The sequence below is a fragment of the Calypte anna genome, chromosome W, assembly GCF_003957555.1.
Source record: "Calypte anna isolate BGI_N300 chromosome W, bCalAnn1_v1.p, whole genome shotgun sequence".
In the NCBI taxonomy this organism is placed as follows: domain Eukaryota; kingdom Metazoa; phylum Chordata; class Aves; order Apodiformes; family Trochilidae; genus Calypte; species Calypte anna.
In genome coordinates, this window is record NC_044276.1 from 16281150 (window position 1) to 16306627 (window position 25478).

Below are 25478 nucleotides of genomic sequence, written 5' to 3' on the forward strand. Positions count from 1 at the left end.
TATTTCCTAACACATATCTCACTGATTGTTGTGGAAACCTGATTATTTATGAGTCAATTGTGAGGGTTTGAAATTAGGCACTTGTATTTATTATTATTATTGTTACTATTATTATTATTATTATTATTATTATTATTATTATTATTATTATTTTCTTTGAAAATCAGTTCAACTATTAATATATACATGCTATTTCGAGATGCATGGATTGAAGTAAATCAGTATTGTTGCAATCAGTGGTGGAAGTTATATAGGTGATAACCAGAGAGGATCTGTCTATATGCTACAACTGCTGATTTTTTTTTTTTTTTTTTTTGGTCATTATTAGTAATCTCAGACTAAAGAGGTTTTAGTTGCTGCCAAATATCAGCTGTAGGCATTGACCCTATGGTTATGTTCAAATTATTTATTAAATACTTCACTCCTTCCCCTCTTCTATTTTTTTGTCTTTTGGTAGTCTGCAGTTCTTTGTTCTGGCTTTGGAGAACTTGGATCCTCTAAATTGGAGAACTCTACTGGATCCCAAACCTTGGACCAATTGAAATCTCCAGGTTTGGGTCGGTTTACCTCTCAACAAAACAATAGTAGCTCTACCACCACTACCACAACTACCACATCATCCTGGGATCTAAAAATGCCTATTACTCAGACATCAGTCCTTAGTCAGTTTGGTAAGTGTTTTGGCATTGTTTTCTCTCCTTCTCTGTTAGCCTGTAAGTTTTCTTAATGGAAATGACAGTTTAAAATGGTCTTAAACAAAAAGCTTTTTCTAAAAAAATTAATCCTAATAATAGAATTGGTTACAACATTGTAAGAGTTACACTTACTTGCTGGTAAATAGATATTATGAGTATATCACAAAATTAGTTTTGATAGGCTTAAGCTATCTTTGATTTAATGTTCTTGAGTATCTAAGTGGAATCATAGCATCATAGAATGGTTTGGGTTGGAAGGGACCTTAAAGCTCATCCAGTTCCAACCCCCTGCCATGAGCAGGGACACCTCCCACCAGCCCAAGGTTGCTCCAAGCCCCATCCAACCTGACCTGAGACACTGCCAGGGATGGAGCAGCCACAGCTTCTCTGGGCAACCTGGGCCAGGGGCTCACCACCTTTTAACTTTGATGTGACTTTGTTTCTCAACAAATCCTGGAAAATATTTATTTTCATTGTGTCTGTGCTGCTTTTAGTTGAGTATAAGGTTGTACCATATTTTGTATTTTTCCCCCAGTTTTTCTTTTCTAAGAATTATATGAATTTTGAATGAGTACTATGTAATTTCTTCATAATGTGCATCACATCTTAGTGTTCTTTCCCTAGTATGAAGCCTATATGTGCTGAGAATCATGCAGGTTACCCTTTTTGTCTATTCATAATTGTTTGAATTTTTCATTTAATTAAGTAAAATTAGGAGAAACAGTTCTATTCTCAATGTGAAAGTGATAACTCTTGTATCTTTCTTATGTGTATATTTCCAAATAGATAAGTAGCCAATTTGTTAGCACACAGCAATTCTGAAAAAATGTTTACATACATTTTATATTGCTTTCTAATGCACTTTGCAAACTGAATTAAAACCCCTTCACATTGCAAATCCTGTTGAATCTCTTACGGTTGTTGAACAGTGCTCTGATCCACTGCCTGGTTTTCAGGGTCTGAAAAATATGAAAGGGGAAGACTTGGAAAAAAACCTGTCAGTGTCCAGCATCTCTTAACGTTCAGCCAGATTGAGATGGTAGATGACTTCCTATTTGTGCTGAAAATATTCTCCTTTGCTGGGGCAGGAGAGCTTAACTCCTAATACTTCTGAACTGCAACTGTAGACCCCTTGGAAATAATTGCAATTTATTGGTATAGTTAATCACAGAACCACAAAATGGTAGGGGTTGTAAGGGACCCCTGGAGATCATCTAGTCCACCCCCCCTGCCAAAGCAGGTGGCACAAGATCATGTCCAGGTAGGTTTTGAATGTCTCCAGAGAAGGAGCCTCCACAACCTCTCTGGGCAGCCTGTGTCAGTGCTCTGCCACCCTCAAATTAAAGTTTTTCCTCATGTTCAGATAGAACTTCTTGTGCTCCGATTTGTGCCTGTTGCCCCTTGCCCTGTCACTGGGTACCATCTAAAAGAGTCTGTCCCCATCCTCCTGAAACCACCCTGTAGGTATTTATAAGAATTGATGAGATCCCTTCTCAGTCTTCTCTTCTCCAGGCTAAACAGACCCAAGTTTCTCAGCCTTTTCTCATAAGAGACATGTTCTAGTCCTCTAATAATCTTTGTAGTCCTTTGCTGGACTCTCTCCGGTAGTTCTTTGTCTTTCTTGTACTGGTGGGCCCAGCACTGTACACAGTACTCTAGATGGGGCCTCATTAGAGCAGAATAGAGGGGGAGGATAAATCTCCCTCAACCTGCTTGCCACACTCATCTTGATGCACCCCAGGATGCCATTGGCTGCCTTGACCATAGAGCTTTTTTTTCACAGAGCTCCTCTCCAGCAGGTCAGCCCCCAACCTGTACTGGTGCATGGGGTTATTCCTCCCCAGGTGTAGGACCCTACACTTGCCTTTGCTGAATGCCATAAGTTTTCTCTTTGCCCAATTCTCCAGCTTGTCCAAGTCTTGCTGGATGTCAGCACAGCCTTATGGTGGATCAGCTACCCCTCCCAGTTCTGTATCATCAGCAAATTTGTTGAGGGTACACTCTATCACTTTGTCCAGGTCGTTGATGAATATATTGAACGGGACAGGAGCCAGTACTGACCCCTGGTGGACACCACTTGTTACAGACCTCTAACTGGACTCCACACCACTAATCACAACCCACTGAGCTCTGCCATTCAGCCATTTCTCAACCCACCTCACTGTCAACTCATCTAACCCACACTTCCTGAGCTTACCTATGAGAATGCTGTGGGAGACTGTGTCAAAATCCTTGCTGAAATCGAGGTAGACAACATCCACTGCTCTCCCCTCATCTGCCCAGACATTCATGCCTGCATAGAAGGCTATCAGATTAGTCAAGCATGGTTTGCCCTTGGTGAATCTATGCTAACTAATCCTGATAACCTTCCTTTCCTCCACAATCTTAGAGATGTCATCTAGAATGAGTTGTTCCATCATCTTTCCAGGAATAGAGGTGAGGCTGACTGGCCTTTAGTTTTTTCTGGGTTCTCCCCTTTGCCCTTTTTGAAGACTGAAGTGACACTGGCTTTCTTCCAGTCCTCAGGCATCTCTCCTGTTCACCATGACATTTCAAAGATGAGGGAGAGTGGCTCAGCTGCCAGCTCCCTCAGCACTGATGGGTGCATCCCATTAGGGCTCATAGATTTGTGGGTGTTTAGTTTACCTAAATGATCTTTAAACTGATACTTCTAGACCAAGGGAAAGTCTTCTTTTCTCCAGACTTCCTGTCTTGCTTCCAGGGTCTGGGATTCCTGGGGCCAGGCTTAGCAGTAAAGACTGAAGCAAAGAAGACATTCAGTAACTCTGCCTTCTCTGTATCCTCCTTTACCAGGGCACCCCTGTCATTCAGCATAAGGCCCACATTTTCCCTAGTTTTCCTTTTGCTATTGATGTACTTGAAGATGCACTTTTAGTTGTCCTTGATATCCCTTGCCAGATTTAGTTCCAAGTGGACCTTAGTTTTTCTCATTGCATCCTTGCATACTCTGACAACATTGCTATATTGCTCCCAAGTGGCCAGTCCCTATTTCCACATTCTGTAAGCTTCCTTCTTCCATTTGAGTTTTTCTAAGCAGCTCCTTGCACATCCACACAGGTCTATTGCCTGTTTTGCTTGATTTCTTACTCATAGGGATGCGCTGTTCTTGAGCTTGGAGGAAGCAGTGTTTGAATATTAACCAGCTCTCTTAGACTCCCCTACCATCTAGTGCCCGTACCCCATGGGATTTCTCCATCCCACCTGCATGACCAGTAATGGGTAGTAATCAGAGTCTTACTAGAGCTGGGAGCTTCCTAGTTACATCTCTGACCCAGGACCCTGGGAGGCAGCAGACTTCCCTGTGGGATGGGTCTGGCCAACACATTGGGCCCTCTCTTCCCCTCAGAAGGGAATTTCCTATGACAATTACCCTCCTTTTATTTTTTTTATAGGAGTGTCCTTAGTGTGTGGGGCTGCTTGCCTCGGCAACTCCCTGCATGGACCTTTATCGACATCCTCATTTACCAGGTTTTCCAGTTCCAGAACCCCATATCTGTCGTGTAGGGGCAACTAGGAAGGTGGGGGAGGTGGAAAAGGATTTGCCTCCAGTGGCACAATCAGGTTAGCGCGGTGCTTATAGAAGCAGTACAAAGCCAAGCAATGCCGAGGTTGTGAGTTCGAGCGTGAGCTGAGCGTGCCCAGCTCACTCTCGAGCAGCCAGAGGAGGAGGTTAGCTGAGTCCAGAGCAGAAGCACCGAACAAGGCTAGCCAAGTCTAAAGGTGACAAGATCAGAGCACTGTTTGTGCACCTGGGCAAGAACACCTGCTTGACTTCGAAGTGCCATGCCCCAAGAAAGGTTCCGTCTGTTACATTTGCCTGCTTCCCCGAGCAGGGACCTGTTTCCATTCCCTGCCACCCCCCTGTCTCTTCGGTCCCCTCCTTCTGCCTAGTGACTAGAGGGCAGAAGTTACTCTGCTTCTCATGGAGCCACCACCTGCTGCTTTTGTCTCAAGGCTGGCAGCATGTGGCTCCACCAATCTCTGTCTCTTGCATTCCTGAATACTTCTCAATCTATCCACCTCCTCTTTCAGTTCTACAACTAGGTAGAACACATCCGACATTGTAACAGAGACATGTACATAATCGGCATTCTCTGATCTCCCACTCACCCCCCCTTTTGCTCCCCTGGTTCATTTCCAGAGTGGAGAGGAGGAACTGAGGGTATCAACAACTGCACATCTTCTACAATCTCATCCCCTTCCACCAGCTTACAACAATTCTTATTAGCACCCGTCTTAATACAACACTTCTTTGAATTTCTCGCCTTCCATACTGTCATGGTTTGAGCCTGGCCAATCACAGAGGACCACTCAGCTGCTCATCCCCCCTCCCCCATTTTGGGATGGTGAGGAAGAAATCCACCTAGAACCTTGTGGCTCAAGACAAGGGCTATGAGGTTTTCACTGACAAATCATGGTCACGGGCAATACAGCCTCAACTTGGGGAAAAAACCCAATGTAATTTATCACTAATCAAATCAAAACAGGGCAAAGAGAAAACACAAACCAGAGCTTAAATACTTCCTCCCTCCTTCTTCCTGAGCCCAAATTACTTCGTCCCAATATATCTACCTCTTTCCCCCAGCGTCACAGGAGTGGGGTTTACAGTTCAGATGTCACAGGTTGTTTTCTATCTCTCCTTCCTCTTCAGGAAGAAGGATTCCTCACAGTCTTCCCCTACTCCAACGCAGGGTCCCTCCCACAGGAGAAAGTCCTTCATGAACCCCTCCAACATGAGTACCTCGCGCTAGGCACAATCCCTCAGGAGCAAACTGCTCCATCGCAGGGCAGCTCACGGAGCCACGGACTACTTCGGGAACAGTCCTCTCTATGGCTGCAGGTCCACAACACATGCTCCACCATGGTCCTCCATGGATTGAAGGGGACAAACTGCCGTCTCATCACAGGATGTAGGGAAAAATCTTTTTTCGGGGCACCTTCTTCCTCTCCTTCCTCGCCAACTTTGGTCTCTCTGCTCTGGCATTACTCTCCTCTGGTGTTTCTCTCTCTCCTTCCCCTCTCCTGTGTCCCAAAATCTTATCACCGGGTGTTTCTCATTCTTGAATATGTTAATCGCAAAGGCACATTTATTGTGTCCCTGATGGCCTCAACATTAACCAAAGGCAGGGCCGGTCATTTTGGAGACGGGAGAGCTTTCTGCAGTGTCACAGTTTAATCCTGGGCCAGCAATTAACCAAATGACAGGTGCTCTCTATTAATCCCCTCCCTGATAAAGGAAGGAGAGAGAATATGGGAGAGAGACTTATGGGTTGGAAACTAAACTACACAGCTCTAATGAAACAATAATGATCAAAAGGAAAAATTATACAAATATACAGGAAAATTGATACCACGTTCCTCCCCCCTTTCCCCCAATAACTCTCACATCACCACCGAGGCTGCAGGGCAGCCCTGGGAAAGTCCAGGCTGCACTCCTGGGGTCAGCAGCAGTCGGGAGCTGGAGGCAGAAACACACAGATTCAGGCTAGCACAGATCAGGACCACAGACAGATGAATGGACAGAATCCTCCCCGGATGCCAAAGCAAACAGGAATAGGTGAAGAAGGGCCAAAGGTGTTGCAGGAGGAACCATTCTTGCTCCTGAAGCTCGACGAGCTGCTGGTCTCTTCCAGGACTCCAGCCACCACACAGTGCTTCCAGGGTAGAAGTGTAGTAGGAAGAGCCTTTCTTGCTCCAGAGGCTCGACGAGCTGCTGGCCTCTCCATGCCTCGCACCAGAGTGAGCTGAGGTGCCTTCTGTGGGTGTGTGTCCCACCTTTATTGGCCCCCTGGTCTTGCTCATGCCCAATAGGGGCCTGTCCTAATCAGGCACAGGTGGACTCACACCCACTCTTTGGCAACTCAAGGCACCTGGTTGACAATGTCTCTCTACATTTCCCCCCCTTTTTTTTTTTTTTTTTTCTTCTTACAGCAAAGCTTTCCCGGTTCACCCTAGCTTACCGACATTTTACCACTGATTACAGAATACACTTACAGGATTTTTTACACAAAAATACACTTTTTTCTTCAGGCCCCGCGGAACACTCAGCTAAGAGCATCGAGGGGGCACCGAGAGGCAGACATACAGGATTTTTACTGATTACAGAACACACACATACACAAAAATACACTTATAACGTACGGGATTTACAAACATTTTAACACTGATTACAATACTGATTACAGAATACACAGAATACCTCAGGCAACCGTTCAATGCCACAAAGTCTCTACCTTTCCCAGCCCAGGCACTTTTTGTTCTTCTCCCTCCTGTATCTGCTCTTCTCTTGGTTTCCCTCTGCTCAGGGGCTTCCAAAGAGAGAATTCTTATCTTGGCTTCACTTTGCTCAGGGGTTCCTCATGGGTTTCTGGTTCCTCCGTGGGATTCCATACCATGGGATTCCATCCTCCTGGCTTCCTTCCCTCTGCTCAGGGGTTTCCAAAGAGAGAATCCTTATCTTGGCTTCCCTCTGTTCAGGGGTTTCCAGTCCAAAGAGCTTGCTGGTCATACCTTTCAGGGAGAGTGTTAGCCCAGGCATTTTTTCAAATCGGGGATAATGTTCCTGTTGCCAGCTTCTCACACTGCCGCTTCTTTATGTTGCCCGCATTCTCCACCAAATGTTGCGGGAGGAGCCATTCTTGCTCCTGAAGCTCGACGAGCTGCTGGTCTCTTCCAGGACTCCAGCCACCACACAGCGCTTCCAGGGTAGAAGTGTAGTGGGAAGAGCCTTTCTTGCTCCAGAGGCTCGACAAGCTGCTGGCCTCTCCATGCCTTGCACCAGAGTGAGCTGAGGTTTTGTCTGTGGGTGTGTGTTCCACCTTTATTGGCCCCCTGGCCTTGCTCATGCCCAATAGGGGCCTGTCCTAATCAGGCACAGGTGGACTCACACCCACTCACTGGCAATTCGAGGCACCTGGTTGACAATGTCTCTCTACACAAAGGGAAAAGCGAAGGGTGAAGGTGAAGGATGAGAAGTATGACCCTCGTGTTCCCTCAAATTTATATTGAGTATGACGTGTATGGGATGGAATACTCTGGTCAATTTTGGTCATTTGTCTTGTCCGCTTCTTTACTCCCTTTCTCTTTCCAGCAAGTGCAGCTACTTATGAGAGACTTAGCTGAAAACAAAAATACAAGACAGAAAATTCACTCTATCTTGGCACAAACCAGGACAAACAGCTACTCACAGGAGCCACTCCTAGGGCTTCTTCCCTGCTACCAAAACCGGCACCTCATCAACCCAGAACAGAATATTAACCAGCTCTCTTGGACCCCCTTACTATCGAGCACCCTAACCCATGGGATTTCTTCAAGTAGTTCCTTGAAGAGGCCAAAGTTTGCTCTCCTGAAGTTCAGGGTTTTAATCCTACTTGTTGCTCTGCATCCTCCACACATGATCCTGAACTTGACCATCTCATGGTCACTGCAGCCAGGGCTGCCCCCAACCTTCACATCCCCAACCAGCCTTTCTTTCTTTGTTAGTACAAGGTCCAGCAACACCCCACTCCTCTTTTGCTCCTCGACCTTGTGTGTCAAAAAGTTATAATCAATGTTCTGCAGCAACCTCCTGGACTATGCATGCCTGGCTGTGTGGCCTTTCCAGCAGATATTTGGGTGGTTTAAGTCCCCTGAGAACATGGGCCTGTGATTACAGTGAAACTTGCAGTGTTTGATTAAAATGATCTGTAACAGTTTTTGAGGCCTAATGTATGATAGTATTATGTGACCTATTATAGATAGGAGTGTTTTCATAATTTTGAAGAAAGCTAAATAATGCTTACCCACAGCTGTTTATTTTAAGTAGAAAATAGAAAATGTTGGCCTTATTATTGCAGTGGTAATGTTCAGTGTGAGAATCATGTTATGTCTGGAAGAGATTTGCATACTATAAAATCATAGCTGTTGAGTGTGTCAGGTCACTTGGATTCTTTCATAAAGAATAGGAGCATGAAGAACAGATTTTAATGCTTTAGTTTTGCTATTTCTTTTTCTCAACTCTGACCAGACTTTAAATCCCAGCCTGAACCATCCCCAGTTCTGAGCCAGCTGACCCAACGACAGCAACAACAAACACAGACAGTCCCTGTTCCTCCTCCTGGACTGGAGTCATCCTCCCCAGGAAAACTTCATGAGCCATCACCAGTAGGCACCTCTACAGCTGTTGGTAAAATGCTACAGCTCCCCACTATGTCTATGGATAACCAGGCAATGACTTCCCATCAAATCCAGCAGAAACAGATAAAAGCACCAAAACGGAGGATAACTCCAGCATCCAAGGTGGGTAATTGAGTGGTGGCTTGTCTTTAGTAAGCATATAAACATATAAAAGCTTATATTAGGAATAGTGTGGCCAGCAGAACTAGAAAAGTGATTATCCCTTTGTATGTGGCACTGGTGATGCCGCATCTTGAATCCTGGGGTCAGTTCTGGGCCCCTCAGGACAAGAAGGATATTGAGGGGTTGGAGTGTGTCCTGAGAAGGGCAACGGAGCTGGGGAAGGGTCTGGAGCAGAAGTCTGCCCAGGAGCAGCTGAGGGACCTGGGGGTGTTGATCCTGGAGCAAAGGAGGCTGAGGGGAGACCTTCTGGCTCTCTGCCACCCCCTGAGAGGAGGTTGGAGCCAGGGGGGCTCAGGCTCTGCTCCCAAGGAACAAGTGATAAGAGAAGAGGAAATGGCCTCAAGTTGCATCAAGAAAAATTTTTCACCAGAAGGGTTGCCAAGCATTGGAACAGGCTGCCCAGGGATTTAAAAGCCATGTGGATGTGGTGCTTGGAGACATGGTATAGCAGTGGACTTGGCAGTGTGCTAGGCTAATGTTTGGACTTGATGATCTTGGAGGTCTTTTCCAACTTAAATGACTCTATGAGTCTTTTTCTATTCTATATATAAGTTGTTAAGGAGAAGGAGAGCTAAGACCATGGTCTTTTTCTTATTTATAAAGCAGGAAATTCTGAGCTCTATAGTTTTTAGGTCCAAAATACAGTGATGATGTATTTTCCAAGCACATATCTGATTGCTCTCTGTGGAAAATTACTGTTGCTGAGTGATTTTGGATTGACTTCATCACAAGATGAATATTGACTGAAGGGAGATGGACATTGATGTCACTTTGATATTGTAGAATAGTATGGCTTACTCTTTCAGCTCCAGATCAGGGCACAGAATCAATGAATTAATTTCAGTTTACAAGAATGTAGTTAGTTTATGTGATGTAAACTGGGGGGTTGTTGCAGATCTAGTTAGCAGTGAAGGTTGAGGCAGTAACTGAAGAAGCCTGTAGTTAAGGAAGGAAAGTAGAGGGTGTCAGTTACTGATATCTTTAATATAGATAGTGCATGTAAAGGAATTATGAGTTTTTTTCCCTCCTTTAAGATTCCTGCCTCTGCAGTGGAGATGCCTGGATCAGCAGATGTGACAGGGTTAAATGTTCAATTTGGAGCTCTGGAGTTTGGATCAGAGCCTGCACTCCCAGAGTTTGGATCAACTTCAAGCAGTGAAAATACCAGCCAGGCAACCAACAATTGCTTGTACTCAAAATCTGTAAAGTATGTGTGAGTTCCCCTTGTGCATTCTTACATGTCTTCTTTAAGGGGTCAACTTTGTGCCAAAAACATTAAGGCACAGTTAATGGGAGGGGAAAATATGATTTGTAAGGCTGTTTTCTGTGGGTGGCATCTTAAAAGAGAAATTTATTTTCTAATGACAATCAAAATCTCCCTGGATGGGTTGATGTGAAGCTGGAGATTACATGAATGTAAACAACCTTTATAGACTTGCTTTCTCATGTTTAATTGTCCGAATTCTTGAATTTGTTTGAGGGTTTGTACCTCACAGTCCAATATTTTCTGCTTTTGATCCAGAAGAGATGACGCTTGGACCTTATATGTGTGTCAGTAGATTGGCACCAGGTTCCAGATTTGATGCTTCTATGGAATGAGAAAAGAAGCCAGACTTTCAGTATGCAGAAGTATACTGAAATGCTAAAATAGCCAGTGATCAGTGCCAACGTACCAGTAACCCATTTTTTCTTACTTATTAATTCAAAAAATGGCTTCAGTAAAAATCTTCCTGCATGTTTTAAAGTATTTTTTTCATCTTTCCATATTTCATTATGTTAGACTGCTACTCTTAACATTAGAATTCTATTGTTAAAAGAGACTGTGTGTTTCTCATCATATAGTATTAATAGTATAAATAATGTAGATTTGACTATGTGTTTAAGGTAATTCTAGATAACTGTATAGGAGCTGATATTTTCATTAAGGTTTTTGAGACATCATTTACCAAGATAATAAATAATTTTTACTTTTTCCAGTGGTCCTTTGAATACCTCTTTGACAATATCCAATACAGTACAGGAGTCCACCTGCACAACCTCTGCCATCACCTCTTCCAGTCTGACCTGCTCATCTCAGAGCACTAGCCCAGTAGCAACTTCCTCCTATGACCAGACTTCTGTGCATAGTAGGATAGTGTACCAAAGCTCCATGGCTCCATCTGAATCAACCCCTGTTGTAGTTATGGTGAGTGAATTTCAGAAATAAGACCATTAAAAAGGTGAAATATTCTTATCCATGTTAGACACTTATTAGTCTGCTATGTTAATATTTGAACCAAGACAAGTGATATTTTTTGATTCCCAAGTCCAACCTTTTATTTAATTTTTTTCCTGCTGTGTAGCCATTTTTGTATTTGGGATATGAAAGCTTCTAATTTTATGGGTTTCGACATCTTAAATTGCTGTTTGATATTTTTCTTAGTAACACTTAACATTCTAGTTAAATTTATTTTCCTGAAACTTAGCTTTAAAAAAAGGAACTATTTCTCTATTTCTGTGTGTAATTATTAGTCATGGTATTTTCCAATAACTTCACAGTTTCTATCCAAAGGTATATAATTTATTACATTTATAAGGCACCTAGCAAATGGATCCAGAACTGTTTGTGCCTCTCTAACCTTACTCTTATTTTAGATTTAGACATCAGTGGGAATTAGTTTCATGTTTTATTTAAAAATAAAAAAAAAAATAGGGTCTAATCTAGAACAGAGAGTATCTCTCTTGAGATATCGAAAAGCACCCTCTGTCTTTGTATATGGCATGCAGGTTTGTTTTAACAGTTCTTAATTTATTAAATGTTTAAGGAACTTGTGAGAGTTTGAGTTTATTTACTTCTGGCCTTTGTTATATAATAGCTCGGTCACACTTGTCTTCTGCACTAGTTCTTATGTACTGGTGAGGATCAAGCATAAACTATTCACTTCTGTACTCCAGCATTATCCAAAAAACAACTGGTGCTTCTCAAGCCTCATCTTTCAATGGGAAAAAATTGGCATCTCTGTGAGTTGCATCAAATTGTGAGTTGCCTTAGATCAAAAGCACAACCATTTCCTATATGTTAATACAATTCTTTCTTTGATATCAGTGTGAACCTGAAGTTTATGTTATATACAGTACATGGGAAGCTCTCTTGCTGATGGGTGTAGTATGAACAGTGTATGGGATTCTGTATGTTCAGGATACTTTGCATTTGAGACAATGTATTATGTGGGTTTGTTAAAGTCAGTAAAAAGTTAATTTTCTGCCTTTTTTGTCTTTCAGTTTAGAATGAACATAGAATTTTGCATGAAACGTGTTCAATGTGTGATTCAGTCTGAAAATTTAATATACCTCTAAGATGATTTTTTCATTCATTTCTCCTTTGTTTACAGAACGGGCACAGCAGTGTTAGAACACAGGCAACTCTTGACAGTAAGTTTACAAATCCTGGGTTGTGCACAGGACTTTCTGACTTTTCCTTACTACTTGCCATGTACACAAGCCCCTGTATTAGGGGGTTATTACATTTTACATATTATTACATTCCAACCCCCTGCCATGGGCAGGGACACCTCCCACCAGCCCAGGTTGCTCCAAGCCCCATCCAACCTGGCCTTCAATACTTCCAGGGATGGGGCAGCCACAGCTTCTCTGGGCAACCTGGGCCAGGGTCTCACACTGAAGAATTTCTTTCTAATACTTAACTTAAATCTCCCCTCTTTCAGTTTGAAACCATTGCCCCTTGTCCTATCACTCCATGCACTTGTCAAAAGTCCCTCCCCAGCTTTCCTGTAGGCCTTCCAGGTACTGGAAAGTGCTCTAAGGTCTCTGGAGCCTTCTCTTCTCCAGGCTGAACAACCCCAACTCTCTCAGCCTGGCTCCAGAGCAGAACTGCTCCAGCCCTCTGATCCTCTTCATGGCCTCCTCTGGACTCACTTGAACAGTTCCATGTCCTTCTTGTGTTGGGGGCTCCAGAACTGGACCAAGCACTGCAGGGGGAATCTCATGAGAGCAGAGTTGAGGGGAGAGAATTACCTCCTTTTACTTGCTGTTCACACTGCTTTTCATGCAGCCCAGAATGTATGGGCTTGCTTGACTAAAACTGAAGTATGAAAGCAGACCTATTAAATCTACAAATCTAAGCAGTTTTAGAATAAAGCTTTTTCTTTTGAATTTATCTGTCAAAAATCAATATAAAATTAAAATAAAATAGAAAATTAAAACTTTATATTATTCTCAGTAGGGAAGCTGAAAGTAGCATTTAGCTGTAATGAAACAAAGTCACGTTTTTTAAATTCACCTCTCACTGGATATACTGCTACTTCTGTCCTGTTCCAAGCCTGTGGGGAATAAAGGTGACTAACATGCTTCCTCTGCTGGGTGGCTTGCTACCTTTCAGTGGAGTAACAACATCACAGTAGTGGCTCTGATACAGGCATTACTCTTATCTTCATCTTGGCCTGTTTCTAATGCAGTATTTTACTTGTAGCACCCCTACAGTGCTCTTCCTGGGGTTAAAATAATTAGTATTCACTCTTGACCATTATGTACTGCTCTGTGGAAGTTTTCAAGGGCAGCAATGTGAATTAACATCTTTTGGAATTCCAACACTTCAATTTTAGGCCTACTCTCCTTTTAAACATATCTTCAGGTAGGTCATTAGTGAGGCAGTCTTTTTATTTTATACTTCTGAGCAAAAAGAAGTTGAGTATTCAGGCCTTTAAACAATGTTTTATTAGTGCTAAATTCAATTTAAATGAGCAGGAGTGTATATGCCTAAGGAGTTACCACTTAAAAGATTTTTATATGTAAAGACAATTTTTCCAGTGAAAAAATTTCTTACTCTCTTGTACAGAATTAATAAACAATTTATGAAATTCACTACAGGACTTGTTTTTTGCTATGGAAAACAAAGATCTGTTAATTCCTAAAATTTTTGTAATTATTCTATAATGGCTTTGTTAGTCTTTTTTTCTATGCCAGTTCTCTTTTGAGAACACTTTCAGGGGATTTTCTGTCTCATAAACTAGAATTAGTCTTCCTCCATGTATCTATGTCATGCATACAAACTGTTTTGAAATTCTTTCTTCTTAACATTTGGAAATATTGACCTTTTCCCTTCTCTGTGTGCTGATAATAGTCTTAGTTGTTCGTCTCATCTTTGCTGCTGTTGTCCTTTAATATCCAGATCTCATGCTTCCCAAACCCTTAGTTCAAAGCATGGGTGGTGTTTTATAATTCTGACCATCCTAATTGTCTCCTGGTTTTCTTTTGTTAAAGAAATATCTTTGCCCCAGGTTTCCTGTAGCAGGGTCATCAGATCATCTAGGAAGATAAAGAATTTAATTTAATGGTTCAGCCATAGGAGCAGCTTGAGCTAGATGCCTCTGGAGAGGGACTTAGAACAAATAAATCCCTAGGCATTTATACCCTTAAAATATATGCACCCATTCTTCATTCACTGGTCATGTGCCTTGCATACACCTCTTGATCCAATGGTAGTTTTCTGGTCTGGGGTCTTCTTTTCCCTTATTGTTTTCTTTCTCTGTCTTCAGGCAGGCCATTATCTGTTCTTATCTGTATGTGTTGCAGCTGCTTCTGACAGTCTTATCTTCTTATTTTGTACTGATCTCAGGACCTTCCTTCACATAACTAAGCAAGAGTTTAAGATAAATTCAACTTCTCTAGGTGAAAATTCACAGCTTGTGGCCTAAGACTTCAGTAACTAGCTACTAAAGCTAAGCAGGACTATTCAGACAAAAGAATACAATTAAAAGAATACAGTTAACTAAACTTAATTTGAACACATTGGGTTCAGGCATCTTGTAAGGGGTCTTAATGAAGATGGTGATTCTGTCCCTTGTATTGAGGATATCTACTTTTACTTCAAGAAGGGAACACTGCTCTAAATGTATTGAGAGTTGTAAATGTTATTTACTTATTTTTATATGTATCTTGCCAAGAGGTATCAGGTGATATATTTGTTTTCACAACTATGTTTCTGTTGTCACTTGTATTTCCTTCTCTGTTGTCAGTTACCCTCATACTTATTGCTAAGGCCAAGACCTCTTGTTTTCTGTTTGCATAGCATCCAATCTAGCAACCTGACTTGGGTCATTTAGCGAGGAAACAAAACTAATAACACTGACAAACTGTGATGTGTAACTTCCAATTTAATCTCACTTTTATTTGGTGACTATTCTAAGACTGTCTTCATTTAAGAAGTTTTCTTCTAAGACTTCTTTTAAAGGGAAAAAATGATAGTTCTATTGCTGTTTGTTTTTTTGCTAATAGAATCATAGAATGTGTTGGATTGGAAGGGACCTTTAAAGGTCATCTAGTCCAACACCCCTGCAGTGAACATCTGCATCTAGATCAGGTTGCTCAGAGCTCCATCAAGCCTAACCTTGAATGTCTCCAGGGATGGGGCCTCCACCACCTCTCTGGGCAATCTGTTCCAGTGTTTCACCACCTTAATAGTAAATAACTTCTTACTAATGTCCAATCTAAATCTACTCTGCTCTAGTTTAAGACCATTGCCTCTCATCCTTCTGCTACATGCCTTTGTAAACAGTCCCTCTCCAGCTAGGGAGTCCCTCCCCAGCTAAGTAGGCCCCTTTCAAGTACTAGAAGGCTATTTTTAAGGTCTCCCCGGAGTCTTCTCTTCAGGCTGAACAACCCCAACTCTCTCAGAATGTCTTAATAAGAGAGGTGCTCCACCCCTCTGATCGTTTTTGTAGCCCTCCTTTCAACCTGCTCTAACAGGTCTGTGTCCTTCTTGTGTTGAGGGCTCCAGGGCTAATAGCCAGATTGCTTGATACTGTTACTGATTCTTAATGGTCAGGTTTTTGTAAACCAAGAGGAGAATACTGTTATGTTCCTGGAACCAGGTTGGGATGTCAGTTATGCTGGAATTTGTCTTTGAATGCCTCTTTTTAATTTGTTGCAGCTACTTCATCAGTCTCAATGCCTAAGACAGAGACTTCTTCGCTGCCTTCTGCTGTTTCTCTACCTAGCATGGTATCCACCACTGCTTCACTTCTACCTTCAGCATCACAGCACACAGCAACGTTGCCCAGCTTGCCTCAGTCCAGTGATTTGGCCAGCAGCTCAATTTCCCAGTTAAGCAGGTACAGTAGGATTTGTGATAAAGTGAAAGGGGTTCAAAGGAGAAAGGGCAAACATGAGGATGATTGAATATGGGGCTGTCAGACACCAGGGTCTCCTTTTCTGACATTAACTAGAACTATGAGAGAGAGAGACTCAGAATAGCCCGGTACGTTTCTGGTTGCATGGGTTTAGGACACTTCTCCGCCACCGCTTCTAACCTCCGATCGGCAGATGGCGCTCGCTCGGTACCGTGCGGCCACTTTCTCCCGCCGTGTGGCAGCGAGAGGTCTCTGATGGGAGGGGCGACCGCCAGCTAGCCTGTTCCTGCCCTGCCTGCAGTACATGTTACATGAGGGGGAGGAGGAAGGGACGAGCAGGACATGAAGCTGGACACCTCAGCACTGCCCGGCAGGGGAGCTTGCCGTTTTTACAGACAAGCCCTGCTGGTATGAAGCACCAAAAATTAAAACTTTGGCCAGCATAAGCGTTGCCAGCTAACGTGCAGGCGGGATGGAAGGCGGTGGGGAGAACTATGGGATGCTTTTGCTCGTGAAGCCGGGGAGCAGCGGCACAGGGAGGGCCGGTGCGGTGCTGTGACAGCGAGTGGTCTCCCACAGGAGGCAGAGCGGGGACCGCCAGAGTGCCATTTCCTGCCCTTCCTGCAGTACACATGGCATCAGGGGGAGAAGGAGGAGGAGCGCAGGCGGGGGGGGGGAAGCGGACGCCTGAGCACTGCCTTGGTGGCAGAGCCTGCCCTTTTGTCGGCCTCGGCTTCGGGTTTTTTTCTCTTTTTCTTTTTCGTAGCCCCCCCCCCCCTTACCCATCTTTGCTTGTAGACCCCCCCCGGGCAAGCCCAGTGCAGAGCAGCCCCACAGCGCAGCAGGGCCGGGGGCGGTGGGGGGGCACGGCGAGCACAGCAGACATTCGTGAGCAGGTGCTCCCCCCCTTTTTAATTCTTTAATTAAAAAGTTGTTTCGAGTTATAAAAAGCCCGTGCTTTTGCTCTCAGATTCTATTTCTAGATCTAAGCCCTTCCATTGCATTGGTATAATACCGAAACACTTTCTGACAGGCTGTAGACAGTGTCGGTGGCACCGCGTGGTCCTGGCTCCCCATGGTCCCCTTGGAGCAGTGGCTGTCAGTCTGGCCCTGGGGGTGTTACCATTTTAAGTTAGCTCCCGAAACGCAAAGAGACTCCATTTATGAAGGAGGCATTGTTTATTGCAGGTTCGTGCAAAGATGGGTGCTTGGTGAACTCCCACAAATCAAGGGTACCTTCCTTGTAATACAGGCCTTGTTGTATACATCAAAATTGAAATTTATCTTATCTCTTATGTGCACCGATATTATCTTATACACGCTTGTCTGTCGAGTTCTTTATGAGAAGTGGGTCCTTCCCAATAAGCTTAACTACTCATTGTTCTCATTCACACCAAGATAAGCTCAGCGAGCCCCCCTCCCCCCTGTTCCCATGGTAATGCTGGCCTGTCTCTTTTGGCATCAGGGGTGCTCCCAGTGAGGCTCCCACCTCCTGCCGCTTGTCCCCCTGCCTCCACACTGACAAAGGCTAGTGGCCTTGCATGGTGATGCCTGATAAGTAGAATCAAGACTCAATAGTCCAAGTGACTATTTAGCAGGTATTCGTTACTGCAGTGCTGGATGCACAGAGGATCATTCCTCCTAAACAAAAACAATGTGTGTGCTGTTGTTAGTTGGTTACATAGTTTTTATACAGGTGTGATATACATATCCATATATTTTCCAATAAATTATTAACATATTCATAACTTTTCCAAGAACTCATCAACATAGGTTGCCACCCTTTTTTGCATGTGCATAATAGTCTCCAGGTGGTCTTGGTGGTCATTCCTTCATCATCTTAGTCTTCATCACTGTGTCCTTTGGATGACCTGCAGCATTTTTCTTCCTTTTCTGGCAGTCCGAAATCCCATAGTTAGTTTTGCCCAGTTTTGGCACTTCTGCAGACTTTAGCAACCTTGAGAAATCCCATAATCTGCTCTCAGAGATAAGTTTTCCATAGCAACTACATTCCATTATTACATATATCATTGCCATGCATGTATCCTCTGTAGCAACTAAATTCTATTATGCACATATTCTTTTACCTCTACCTATGTTAATCAGCTAGTAAATTTCCATTAGACTACTTTATTGCTTATATATTTCTTTAAACTACTACTTTTATTTCTGTAAACTACTGCTTCAATGGTTCCCCTGCTTTCCCTGCCATAAATAGGGGTGTGGGCTATCACACAGACCAACACTATCAATTAAAGCCAAAATCTTAAACAAAGGCCCTCAGAACTGGTTATATATCCTGGCTTAGGGGAAAACCTTTTGAGTTATTTATGTGCTGTAGTAATCTGACTTGCTATTTCTGCTGCATGGAGCTGAACTTATATGTCTCAAAATGTATGCATATGCCCATATATACCCAAAAATATATATGTATATTGCTGTTTAGAAATAAGGGCTAGATAAAAAAGTCCTTTGGGGAGTGAAGACGAATGTGATGGGGATGTTTGCACAAAGGAAACAAAAGAAAGGAAATGGGCTTTCTCTAACAGAGAAAATTCTTTAAGTGCAAATAATGACCATTCCTTTTATTAGGGAGCAAATAAAGAGTGCAGTCTAAAGAGTGTTATTAATAGAAGTACAGAAAGCAACTGCCATAGGAAACAGCCTCACTGGGTACTTTTTTAAAAATTGACACTTGAAATGCATTTTTCCTACTCCCCCTAATGTAATGTGTAAACTTGAAAAGACAAACATTCAGGACAAGATAAAGAAAATCCATTCAAACCTTAAATACAAGCATTTAAAATTTGTGCTTCTCTCTGGGCCACTCCTCCCCACCTTGTTTCCTCTTCCCCCCTTTGTTTTTGGGGTGGTGTGGAGATGGGGGGGTGTTGGTTTTCAAATTGGGGAATTTAGGTTTAAGGTGTCCCACCACCCCAGCATCCTCACAATTTACATTTGAATGACTTACTTTTGAACACTGAAGCTAAAGATCAAACTAACAACTACTCTGAGTCTGCTCATTGTTAGCTGTGAACTGAATTGGAAATGGCCACCCAACACTCTGGAAATTCATTGATGTCTTCTGAAGGGTGCAGAAGGGCAGAGATGTCTATTATTTCAGGCCACAGTCATCCGGGCAAACTGAAGACATACTGGAAAGCAGATGAGCATCTTGGAAAGATTGTGTCTGGTTATGGTAACTGAACCTCCGTAGAATATTTGTATACCATGGCACACAGTTATCAAATGGTATAATAAAATGCTTTTTTGCTGGTAAAGTATTGCTATTTTGTTAACATTTCAAATTTCATCACACATGCATGACCAGAAACAGGTCTAGGACAGTTAGGACAGTTTAGCTCAGCGTGTTGGGTTGGCTGTGACAACTTGTAATAGACCCCCCCAAAAAAGAAAAACAACCAACAAACCCCAAAAATAAAATTATAAAAAACCAAAACTCCCTACGTCTGCTGGCCACACTATTTCTGATACAAGCCAGGATGGCGTTGGCTTTCTTATCCACCTGGGCACACTGCTGGCTCATCTTCAGCCCCTTGTCAATTAGAACCCCCAGGTCCCTTTCTGCCTGTTAGCTTTCCAGCCACACTTCCCCAAGCCTGGAGCGTTTCATGGGGTTATTGTGGCCCAAGTGCAGGACCCGGCACTTGGCCTTGTTGAAGCTCATGCTGTTGATGTTGGCCCATCAATCCAGTCTGTCCAAGTCAATTTGTGTGTATATGTGCATATATTTAAAAATATTCTAGGAAAAATCAATTTTATTAATACTTTGCAATTTCTTTCTAGCTCCCTTTCCAATCATCAGAGCAGCCTCTCCCCTGCTTCAGTGCTGGCTTCAAACACATCACATGCAGTAAGTCCTATTTGCATTTCAACAGATGTTCAGCATATAGTCAGTTTATCTGATGATTAAAACTCTCAAAGTTTATTGTGTCCCAGTACACTAAGAGCTGAAACAAGAATCATACCTGGGACTATCAGCTCTCTAGTGATAAAAAGTCTTTACCACTTGAGATTTGCTCTAGATAAGGAATAGATATTACTTTGCCAGTCACACAACTAGTGGAAATTTTCATGCCAGCAAGGGGGATGGAATAAAGAAAGAATTTATTGTAATAAATGTATTAAAAAAAAAAACCAAAACAGTGGCTGTCTGAAACTGCTTCAAAATGTGGACTGTTAGCAGTCTATACTGGAGAGTTTATCTGGCAAAATGCAGGTGATGGAACGATACATGTAATGCCAAATCATGTAATTTCATATCATGGAATGGTTTGGGTTGGGACCCAAAGATCATCTAGTTCCAACCCCCCTGCTATGGGCAGGGAAACCTTCCACTAGACCAGGATGCTCCAAACCCCATCCAACCTGGCCTTCAACACTGCCAGGGAGGGGGTACCTCCCTGGGCAACCTGGGTCACTGTCTCAACACCTTCACACTAAAGAATTTCTTCCTTATGTCTAACCCAAATCTACCCTCTTCCATTTCTGTCATATCACTATACACTCTTGTAAAAAGTCACTCCCCAGATTTTCTGATTTTAGAGTTTACCATGAGGCTTTGTCGTCACCTTTATAATGCATTTGAGATAACAAGGCAAATGGTATTGAACACAGTGTTCTCAATGAGATTGCACAAAAGAAAGCCAGAGAGACACTGCCTTGTTCTGTGATGGAGTACTTCTTTACAGTCCCAGTTGGGGTGTGCAGATAGGTTACTGCTTGTCCTTATGCCTCTGCCTCTATTTTAGTTTGTAATACTCAATCCCTACTGAATATGTAACTTTAAAATTCACACTTATCCAAATGGTTTTTTCTGTTGTCAGAGTTCTTTTGGCTTCTGTGTGTTGATGACACTGTTTTGCAAGTGTGATCAACTTACAGCTAAGGTGCTGTATTGTGGTGGATTCAAACCAGGAAGTCCTGTAATATAGCTGATCTGTGCTTCAGTTTACCACATTGACTATGGTGTGGGGCATTACAGTTTTAATCTTTTAAATTCCACAAGTGCATTGAGCAAATCACAATAGCAGTGTCCCGTATTTTGAAAACAAATACTGTATTTTGGGAGAATATAGGAGTTTATTTAACATAACAAGTACTGGCTTAAAGGAATATACAAGCAAAGGGCAAAAAATAATGACATTTGAATTACTGTGGTATAATTTTTTAATGATATAGTGGTTTGAATTTAACTCTCCTGTAATAATTTTCTTTGAATACTTAAAAATCACAAGCATGCAACTTAGTTGCTTGCTTGGTACATAGATAATGCATATCTTTTTCTTTTACATGTGTTGCTGTTACTTAAATGATTGTTGGTTTTGGATTAGTGGGTTTATTTTCCCCAGCATCTACCACTGTGATTTATCTACTCTTGTGATCTTCATTCTTTTTGTCTCCTTTCTAGCACATTAGTGTTGAGAACACAACTTCAATCCAACCCTCAACAACCTTTTCAACTGTTTCAACCTCATCCACTAGCACCACCTCTTCAATTGTCAGCATCGCAAGCAGTATGAACACCACAAACAGCCTTGGCCTGGGCATTACCAGTGCATCTATACCAGCTGGTACCACAAGGGCAGCTCCCTTAGTGTCTTCAGGTTTGTAGTATTAACGGATCACATGGATAGACAGAGGACTTCAGTCAGCAGGGCTGTCACTTGAGCATTTCACCAGTCATAACTGCACTGAGAAATCCACACTACCATTTTCAGCATGCTTTATCTTCTGGCTTATAAAATAAAGTTGCCTGGTTTTGTGTATTTGAAAAATTTGTTAGGGTTTTATGTAGCATTTATATTGTACCTTCCAATTCCCAAATGAATAGACACCAGAGCAGTTCTGTCTTTGGAAGTCTTAGGCTAGGAGATTCGCCAAGTTTGTATTCCAGGTTGTAATCAACTTTTGGCTATGAGTTCACATTAACTTTAATTTCAGTCTTCTATGTGACTTGAATTCATTTAACAGTATCAAAATATACTGCAGTCTCCTCATTATCATATGCCATATCCCTACTGCCACATCTACAGAAAAGGAAAAAAGTATTTGATGTCTGGGTCATTCCACAGGAAATAGCACTTCAAAAAAAGGGTCCACAGAGAGAGAAAGTAAGGGAGGCTTCTTGAACTGAAGTAGAAGCAATGCTAAATTCTCTCTTGCTTCTCTGAAATTCTTCCCTGAACTGCTAAAAGGAAATCTTATGGAGGGAAGTGAATTATTTAAATATTAAGATCAAACTTATTTACAGAAGGATTTCTCATTCCAATATCTTGTAAATGAAGTGTCTGATGACTGGCCAAAGTGCATTTATTTACTCTTCTGCTTCCTAGCACTGCTTCATGGAGGCGACTGAAACTGTTTCAATCTTCTCTTTGCTATTCCCAGCTGCAATGTCACCCACAAAAAGTATGCTGGCAACATTTAGTACTTTCCAGTCTATTGCTGATGATAAGGGAGAATGTGTTAATAGAGCAGAAAATGAGAGAATTTGTTCTCTTAGATTTAAAAAAACCTAAATTTTGCCTTCAGGAGAGGACTGAGCAAAGAAGAGGTTCTTGGACCAAGTAAATGACTAAATCTCATTTTTCTCTGATGGGACTGTTTTCAGTCGTAAATAGCCTATACTTTCCCTTCCTTGAGGCATGGTTAAACTCTTCAGGATATTTGAGCATTTTTATCAACATGCACAAAATTCTTCTGCATAATTCTGCTCTTTATAAGCTATGACACTGCAGCCACAAGGGCTTGTGAGTTATCTTGTCTCAATGCTGAAGCCTCAGGCAGAGGACAGGCAAGAGGAAGACCTGTCTGAAAGGTCCTGCCTGCCCCCCGTTTACCAGAAGGGTTACAACATCAGCTACAAAGAAGAAAAGAAGGGTGATTGTAGTTGGTGATTCCCTTCTGAGGGGAACTGAGGGCCCTATATGTCGACCAGACCCATCTCACAGAGAGGTCTGCTGCCTTCCTGGTGCCCAGGTGAGGGATATTAGTAGGAGACTCCCTCAGCTCATCCGGCCCTCTGATTATTATCCACTGCTGGTACTCCAGGCTGGCAGTGATGACATTGCTGGAAGAAGTACCAGGGTGATAAAAAGGACTTCAAGGCCCTGGGTTGATTGATTGATGGGACAGGAGCACAAGTGGTGTTCGCCTCACTTCCTGCAGTAGCAGGGATGCATGAGGAGAGGAGCAGGAAAACCTACCTCATCAATAGGTAGCTAAGGGATTGGTGCCACCAGAGGAACTTTGGGTTTTTTGACTATGGGCCACATTTCAGCATACCAGGTGGGCTGTATCTATCTAACAGGGGAAAAAGAACTTTAGCCCATAAGTTAGTGGGGCTGATAAGGAGGGATTTAAACTAGGCTTGAAGGGGGAAGGGGTTGAAACCGGGCTCCCCAGAACGGAGCCCAAGGGTGGACAGCCCAAGTTAAGAGACAAACCAGCAGTCCAGCTGAAGTGCATGTACACCAATGCATGCAGCATGGGCAACAAAAAAGAGGAGCTGGAAGCCATCGTGCAACAGGAAAACTATGATGTAGTCGCTATCACGGAAACGTGGTGGGATGACTCCCATGACTGGAGTGCTGCCATGGGGGGCTACAGGCTCTTCAGAAGGGACAGGCAGGGTAGGAGAGGTGGAGGGGTAGCCCTGTATGTTAGAGAGTCTCTTGACTCTGTGGAAGTTGAAGTTGGTAATAATAAGGTGGAGTGCCTGTGGGTCAGAATCAGGGGGAAGGCAAACAAGGCTGACATCCTGGTGGGAGTCTGTTACAGACCACCCAACCAGGAGGATGAGGGTGATGAATTATTCTACAAACAGTTGGTGGATGTTTCAAAATCGTCGTCCCTCGTTCTCATGGGTGACTTTAACCTGCCAGATGTCTGCTGGGAACTCCACACAGCAGAGAGGAGGCAGTCTAGGAGATTCCTGGAGTGCATAGAAGATAATTTCCTGATCTAGCTGGTAACTGAGCCTACCAGGGACGGAGCACCTCTTGATCTTCTTTTCACAAACAGAGAGGGGCTGGTGGGAGATGTAGTGGTCGGTGGTCGTCTGGGGCTCAGCGATCATGAAATAATAGAGTTTTCAATACTCAGGGATGCAAGGAGGGTCGTCAATAAAACCTCTACGTTGGACTTCGGGAGGGCAGATTTTGGCCTATTCAGAAGACTAGTTCAGAGTATACCCTGGGAAACAGCCCTTGAAAATAAAGGGGTCCAGGAGGGATGGACATATTTAAAGGAGCAAGTTTTGAAAGCATAGGAGCAGGCTGTCCCAGTGTGCCGAAAGGCGAGCCGGAGGGGAAGACGACCGGTCTGGCTGAACAGAGAGACTTTGAAAGAAATTAGGGTAAAGAAGCGGGCCTACCAGTTATGGAAAAAAGGGCTAACTGCTCAGGAGGAATTCAGGAATATAGTCAGGTTGTGTAGAAAGAAAATTAGAGAGACAAAGGCACAACTTGAACTGAATCTCGCCACCTCTCTGAAGGATAACAAAAAGTCCTTCTATAGATACATTAATGGCAAAAGGAGGGGCAAGGAAAACATCCATTCTTTACTAGACATGAGCGGGAATATAGTTGTCAAAGATGAAGAAAAGGCTGAGGTATTTAACACCTTCTTTGCCTCGGTTTTCAACAGTAAGAGAGATTATCCTGAGGACAGCGGGCTTCTGCAACTTGTAGAAGGTGACAAGAATCTAAACAGCCCCCCTGTAATCCAGAAGGAAAGAGTCAGTGACCTATTGAGCTGCTTGGATCCCCACAAGTCTATGGGACCAGATGGGATCCACCCCAGGGTGATGAGGGAGCTGGCAGAAGAGCTTGCCAAGCCCCTCTCTATCATCTACCAACAGTCCTGGCTCACTGGGGACATCCCAGATGATTGGAAGTTGGCGAATGTCACGCCAATCCACAAAAAGGGCCAGAAGGAGGACCCGGGAAACTACAGGCCCGTCAGCCTGACCTCAGTGCCTGACAAGGTTATGGAGCAGATCATCCTGGGGGCAATCACACAGCACCTAAAGGATGGAGAAGGGATTATACCCAGCCAGCACAGGTTTAGGAAGGGCAGGTCCTGTCTGACCAACCTGATCTCCTTTTATGATCAGGTGACCTGTATAGTGGATGAGGGGAAGGCTGTGCATGTGGTCTACCTGGACTTCAGCAAAGCATTTGACACCATCTCCCACAGCATTCTCCTGAAGAAGCTGTCAGCCCACAGTTTGGACAGGGGCACTCTGCGCTGGGTTAGGAACTGGCTGGAGGGC

General features: G+C 43.2%; 1 protein-coding gene and 1 non-coding gene across 3 annotated transcripts in view; both read left to right on the forward strand.

The window, feature by feature from the left end:
* Nucleotides 1–25478, forward strand: part of LOC103537500 (ubiquitin-associated protein 2) — a 132285-nt gene that overhangs the window by 91139 nt on the left and 15668 nt on the right. For both annotated transcript variants that reach the window (XM_030468296.1, XM_030468297.1), the window contains 8 exons: nt 458–671; nt 8722–8993; nt 10088–10260; nt 11031–11238; nt 12425–12464; nt 15982–16162; nt 19988–20054; nt 21612–21807. In XM_030468296.1, the coding sequence (XP_030324156.1) occupies nt 458–671; nt 8722–8993; nt 10088–10260; nt 11031–11238; nt 12425–12464; nt 15982–16162; nt 19988–20054; nt 21612–21807 (1351 nt within the window). The remainder of the gene's footprint in view (nt 1–457; nt 672–8721; nt 8994–10087; nt 10261–11030; nt 11239–12424; nt 12465–15981; nt 16163–19987; nt 20055–21611; nt 21808–25478) is intronic.
* On the forward strand, nt 9686–9770 carry LOC115600160. The gene has a single exon (XR_003988838.1). It is a non-coding gene; the product is annotated as a small nucleolar RNA SNORD121A (small nucleolar RNA).